This window comes from Nicotiana tomentosiformis, chromosome 4, assembly GCF_000390325.3.
Source record: "Nicotiana tomentosiformis chromosome 4, ASM39032v3, whole genome shotgun sequence".
In the NCBI taxonomy this organism is placed as follows: Eukaryota; Viridiplantae; Streptophyta; class Magnoliopsida; order Solanales; family Solanaceae; genus Nicotiana; species Nicotiana tomentosiformis.
Window position 1 is genome coordinate 61,410,603 of NC_090815.1, and position 6,943 is coordinate 61,417,545.

The 6,943-nt window shown below is 42.8% G+C and overlaps 1 protein-coding gene across 1 annotated transcript; it reads left to right on the forward strand.

Moving 5' to 3' along the window:
- Window positions 1-552: 552 nt before the first annotated feature.
- On the forward strand, window positions 553-4,729 carry LOC138909782 (uncharacterized). The gene is made up of 6 exons (XM_070200997.1): window positions 553-796; window positions 872-1,921; window positions 2,230-2,342; window positions 2,719-2,856; window positions 3,928-4,140; window positions 4,694-4,729. The coding sequence occupies exons 1-6, from the start codon at window positions 553-555 to the stop codon at window positions 4,727-4,729; spliced, it is 1,794 nt and encodes a 597-aa protein (XP_070057098.1).
- Window positions 4,730-6,943: the final 2,214 nt, after the last annotated feature.

Below are 6,943 nucleotides of genomic sequence, written 5' to 3' on the forward strand. Positions count from 1 at the left end.
TACTCTAGAGCAGGTGGTTCAGGGAGTTCAGACACCGATGTACTACCAGCCTAGCCGGTTGCAGCTTTTCGGGCCCAGGTTGGTCCACCTATGAGTGATGAGGAACAGAAAAGGTTAGAGTGGTTTGGGAGGCTCAGGCCTCCAGAGCTCAGTGGGGCTGAGTCAGAGGATGCTCAGTATTTCTTAGACAGGAGCAAGGGGATCCTTCGCACATCGGGTATTTTGGAGACAAGTTGAGTCTCATTTACTACTTTTCAGTTGTCGGGAGCAGCCTTCAGATGATGGGAGGCCTATGAGTTGAGGAGGCAAGCCGGTGCTGGACCACTTACATAGCACGAGTTCTCAGTCCTCTTCTTAGAAAAGTTTGTTCTATATACTCGTAGAGATGAGTTGCATAGGCAGTCTGAGCAGCTACGCCAGGAGGGTATGTCAGTGACCCAGTATGAGATGAGATTTTTAGAGTTGGCTCGTCACGCGATATGGTAGGTTCCCACAGAGAGGGAGAGGATTAGGAGGTTCATTGATGGCCTCAACTATGGACTACACTTCGTCATGACTTGGGAGATTGCGTCTGGTGCGAGGTTTGACGAGGTGGTTGATATTGCTAGACTCCTAGAGCAGGTTCGTAATCAGGAGCTTGAGGACAAGAGGCCTCGTGGTTCATGTTGTTTCACCAGTGCCTCATCTGGACAACAGTCCCACCACAATAGAGGTCGTCCTTATAGGCTCGCTCAGATGACCCGTTTGGCTCATCGAGGTGTTTCAGCTAGCCATGGTTCATACAGTGCTTGTCCGGGTTAGTCATCTCTCAGTGCCCTCCCAGCACAGAGTTCATCTCGTGCTCCATCAGTTCAGGGTTCATATGTACCAGGTCTTTCTAGTAGTTATTCTGGTTCTCGGGGTCTGATTCAGTCCCTGTCGCCATCAACGGATCGGAGTTGCTTCGAGTGTGGAGAGTTTGGACATATGTGGAGGTATTGTCCCCGTCGTTTGGGAGGTCCAATTCAGTATAGGGGTCAGGCTATAACTTCCGCACCAGTTACTTCACCACCTGCTCAGCCAGATCGGGGTGGGGCTCAGGATGCTAAAGGTCGCCCTAGAGGGGGAGGTCGATCAAGTGGTGGTCCGGCTCGATGCTATGCTTTTCCCGCCAAGCCAGAGGCCATTGCTTCAGACACAGTGATCACATGTATTGTTTCAGTGTTCCATAGGGATGCTTCAATATTATTTGACCCTGGTTCCACTTATTCATATGTATCATCGTATTTTGCTTGTTATTTGGATATGCCCCGTGATTCCTTAGTTACACCTGTTCATGTGTCTACGCTGGTGGGTGATTATATTATTGTGGAACGTGTATATCGGTCGTGTGTAGTGACCATTGGGGGATTGGAGATGAGATTTGATCTTTTACTGCTTAGTATGGTTGATTTCGACGTGATTCTAGGCATATATTGGTTGTCACTATGTCATGCTATTCTGGATAGTCACGCTAATACCGTGACGCTGTCGATTCTGGGATTGCCTAGGATTGATTGGAGAAGTTCTTTTGACTATGTTCCCAGTAGAGTGATTTCATATTTGAAGGCCCAACGGATGGTTGGGAAGGGGTGTTTGGCATATTTGGCATTTGTGAGGGATGTTGGTATTGATACTCCTACCATTGATTCTATTCCGGTTGTTCGAGACCTTCCGGACGTGTTTCATGCAGACCTGTCGGGCATGTCACCCGACAGGGTCATTGATTTTGGTATCGACTTGGTTCCGGGCACTCAGCCCATTTTTATTCCTCCGTATTGTATGGCACCAACAGAGTTGAAGGAATTGAAAGAGCAGCTTCAAGAGCTTCTTGATAAGGGATTCATTAGGCCTAGTGTGTACCCTTGGAGTGCATCGATTCTGTTTGTGAAAAAGAAGGATGGTACTATGCGGATGTGCATTGATTATAGATAGTTGAACAAAGTTACAATTAAGAACAAGTATCCTTTGCAGCGCATTGATGACTTATTTGACCAGCTTTAGGGAGCTAGAGTGTTCTCTAAGATTGATTTGAGGTCTGGGTATTACCAGTTAAAGTTTCGATATTCTGATAATCTAAAGACGGCATTCAGAACCCGCTATGGTCACTACGAGTTCCTGTGATGTCTTTTGGGCTGACCAATGCCCTAGTAACATTCATACATCTGATTAACAGTGTATTCTAGCCATATCTTGATTCATTTGTCATAGTATTTATTGATGATATCCTGGTGTACTCACGTAGCCAGGAGGAGCTTGCACAGCATCTGAGGATTGTACTGCAGACGTTGAGAGAGGAGAAGCTTTATGCTAAATTCTCCCAAGTGTGAGTTTTGGCTCGGTTCTGTGGCGTTCTTGGGGCATGTGGTGTTCAGTGAGGGGATCAAGGTAGATCTGAAGAAGATTGAGGAAGTTCAAAGTTGGTCCAGACTGTCTTCAGCTAGTGAGATTCAGAGTTTTCTTGGCTTGGTCGGATATTATAGCCGCTTCGTGGAGGGTTTCTCGTCTATTAATGCACCTTTGACTAGGTTGACCCTGAAGGGTGCCCCATTCAGGTGGTCGGATGAGTGGGAGGAGAGCTTTCAGAAGCTTAAGACTACCTTGACCACAGCTTAGTTCTAGTTTTTACCTTCATCATCGGGTTCATATATAGTGTATTATGATATTTCTCAGATTGGTATTGGGTGTGTCTTGATGCAGCAGGGTAGAGTGATTGCTTATACTTCACGCCAGTTGAAGCCCCATGAGAAGAACTACCTCATTCATGATTTAGAGTTGGTAGCCATTGTCCATGCATTGAAGACTTGGAGTCATTATCTTTACGGCGTGTCTTGTGAGGTATTTACAGTTCATCAGAGTCTATAGCACTTCTTCAAGCAAAATGATCTAAATTTGAGGCAGCAAAGATGGTTATAGCTATTAAAAGACTATGATATTACCATTTTGTATCATCCTGAAAAGGCCAACGTGGTGGTCGATGTCTTGAGTAGAAAGGCTGTGAGTATGGGTACCCTTGCATTTATTCCAGTTGGTGAGAGACCGCTAGCATTAGATGTTCAGCCTTGGCCAATCATTTTGTGAGATTAGATGTTTCGGAGCCTAGTCGGGTTCTAGCTTGCGTGGTTTCTCGGTCTTCCTTATTTGAGCGCATCAGAGAGCGTCAGTATGATGACCCTTATTTGCTTGTCCTTAAGGACGCGGTACAACACGGTGATGCCGAGGAGGTTTTTATTGGAGATGATGGGGTGTTGCGGATGCAGGGTCGGATCTGTGTGCCCAATATGGATGGGTTACGTGAGTTGATTCTTGAGGAGGCCCACAATTCGCGATATTCCATTCATCCGGGTGTCACGAAGATGTATCAGGATTTGAGGTAGCACTATTGGTGGAGAATAATGAAGAAAGATATAGTGGAGTTTGTGGCTCGGTGCTTGAAATGTCAGCGGGTGAACTACGAGCATCAGAGGTCGGGGGTTTGCTTCGGAGGCTTGAGATTCCTGAGTGGAAATAGGAGCATATCACCATGGACTTCGTTGTTGGACTCCTACGGACTTTAGGGAAATTTGATGCTATTTGGGTTATTGTGGACCGTTTGACTAAGCCTGAATATTTCATTCCGGTGGTAACTACCTATTCTTCGGAGTGGTTGGCTGAGATCTATATCAGCAATATTGCTCATCTTCACGGTGTGTCGGTGTCCATTATTTTTAATCGGGGCACGCAGTTCACATTTCAGTTTTGGAGAGCAGTGCAGTGAGAGTTAGGCACACAAGTTGAGTTGAGTACAACATTCCACCCTCAGACGGACGGACAGTCCGAGCGCACCATTCAGATTTCGGGGGTTCTTGGGATAAGTTCCTACCGCTTGCAGAGTTTTCCTAACACAATAGCTACCAATTGAATATTCAGATGACTCCTTATGAGGCCTTATATGGGAGGCGGTGTCGATCTCTAGTTGGGTTGTTTGAATCGGCGGAGGCTAGGTTGTTAGGCACTGATTTAGTTCGTGATACCTTGGAGAAGGTGAAGGTGATCCAGGATTGGCTTCACACGACACAGTCTAGAAAGAAGAGTTACGCCGATCGGAAGGTTCATGATGTTGCCTATATGGTGAGAGAGAAGGTATTGCTAAGATTTTCACCCATGAAGGGTGTGATGAGGTTCGGGAAGAAGGGCAAGTTGAGCCGTCGGTATATTGGCCCTTTCGAGGTGCTTGAGAGGATTGGAGAGGTGGCCAACAAGCTTGCATTGCCGCCTAGTCTATCGAGTGTTCACCCAATGTTTCATGTTTCCATGATCCGGAAGTATTATGGTGATCCGTCACATGTTTTGGACTTCAACACGGTTCAGTTAGATGGAGATTTGGCTTATGATGTGGAGTCGGTGGCTATTTTGGATCGGCAGGTTTGACAGTTGAGGTCAAAAAATATAGCTTCAGTGAAAGTACAGTGGAGAGTTAACCAGTCAAGGAGGATACATGGGAGATCGAGCGGGAGATGCGGAGTAGCTATCCACACCTATTTGAAACTCCAGGTATGATTCTAGACCCGTTCGAGGACGAACGTTTGATTAGGGGGGAGAATGTAACGACCCGGCCGATCGTTTTGAGTATTGTAGCCTTATTCCCCTATTTATTGCTTATTCTATGTTCATTTGTGGTTATGTGACTTTTTAGGGTGGTTGGTTTGGTTCCGGAGATGTTACGGAATAAATTGGGACACTTAGTCCCAAGGTTGGAAGTTTAAGTTTAAAGATTTGATCGGATGTTGACTTATGAGTAAACGACTCCGAAATATAGTTTTGATGGTTCTGATAGCTTCGTATGGTGATTTTGGACTTAGGAGTATGTCTGGATATTAATTTGGAGGTTCGTAGGTCGTTTTGGCTTGAATTGGCAAAAGTTGAAAAGTTGAGAAGTTTGATCTAGTGTTGACTTTGTCGATACCGAGCTTGGATTTTGGTTCTAGAAGTTGGAATAGGTCCGTTGTGTAATTTATGATTTGTGTGTAAAATTTGAAGTCAATCGGAGTTGGTTTGGTGTGTTTCGGCATTGGTTTTATAAGTTGGAAGTTCAATAGTTCATTAGGCTTGCAACTCCCTACTAACCCTAAATCATTTACACCAAAATAGTCGCCCTCCTTTCTCTTTTTGCTCTCTACTCTCTTAGTTGCCCTAACCCCATCAATCTCAAAACCTTGCACAAATCTGTGCAAGGTCAATAAATCAACTTCAAATCACCCCTTTTTCCTCCTGAATCCGCGAATCCAGCAGGTTCATTTTCCCTATCATCACTCAAATTCAAATCGCCTAAAATCCGAAACCCTAGCTAAAAATGAAACATCAAATCGTTCGATTTCTCTTATGCTCTATCAAATCAGAGCCTGCATGGAGTTGTTTTAGAGTTTCATCATAAGGATTCGTTACCCAGAGGTCAAACGCAGTGACCTCTGTATTTTAGAGTCTTAGCCGATGGATTCTGATTCGTAAATCACCCAAGTAAAATCCTTTGATGATTTTTCCCTTTGTTTTCTCTGATTTTACTTGCTTTGCTTCCATCATCCGATATTCGTCATCTTCAACTCTCCGTTTCAAATTTGTTGGAACCCTAGTCATTGAATGACACTATAAATAGAGCATTCAATGCTCTCACCTAACACGACTTAACACGAACACACAACAATATACACTAAGAATCACCTCACAATTGAAAACTTAGGTTTTAAACTGATTTCTCATTGGCTTTCTCTCTTTTCCGGCTCTGAATTCATTCATTGTTCGAGGTTTGAGACTTTGGTTCCTAAGAGGCAAAAATAAAAGACTTAGTTTGGTTTCCTGCTCCGAGGAAGGTTAGTGTGTACTGACCCCTCTCTTTCTTTGACTGTTTGAGCTATAATCATGCTCACTATATTGTATTTGTTGTTTATCTCTATTTAATGATGTATGCTAATTAGCTTATCATGCCTTAACATTGGATGTTATCTTCATTGTATGAGCCAGTTGTTTTCCCTGATAATTTAAAATTATGTTAGTGTTAGTCGATTATCCCGTGAACTTAATAATGCTAAATATTTCTCTAAGTTGAACAAATCTAGGCTTTTGCTGAATCTCTGTAGTGAATAAAAGGATTTAATAATTCTCCACATAGATTTTATCAAAGTTATACTATTGCTATGATCCTAAGTCTCTTCTGGTGCCTTGCTAAAAGTTTTATGTCAACTGTCCTGATATTGTATTAGAAGTACCAATTGTTGATCCATGCTCAATCTGTCTACCTTAATAATATTGGTACTATTTTAGTTGTGTACACTTAGAGGTTCAACACAAGTCTGCTATCATGATTATCAGTTTAGTTGTTAGTTTCTTTGCTATTCAAGTGTGTCCTGTAATTCTATGTCTCTTTAAAGCAGTATAAAGGTCTCCTGTTAATTTTCACGTTCATGTGCTTGCTTAGCTATACTTATAGACTCTATTGGGTAAATAACTTCTAAAAAGTAATTAAACTAAGTCTTAATGAGTTCTTGTGGTTAGTTTAAAGATTGTGATGACTCTATATGTATTCTGCCAGTTGTTACCATGTTTATTAGCCTAATTCAGACTATGTTCTTCACTGTCCTTTAGAGTTTGTTCAAGAGTTATATTTGCTGCCTTATCATCTCTTGGATTAACTATCTTGTTAGCTTGTCTAAAAAATTTAACTTTATCATGATGCCTGTGTTGACACACCTGCCTGCATACCTGGGTTGATTGGTCTATCACTGGAACCACATCTGTCTAATACATGTCAAAGCTGCCTGTTTCTTATGGTTTAGACCTTTATAATGAACAAAATAATCTGATCCTAGATCATATGCTCTTCTTTTGTACTCTATAACCTTGCAGTCCTTTAGGAAAAAACATTTGTATGTATTTAAATATCCCTTGTCAT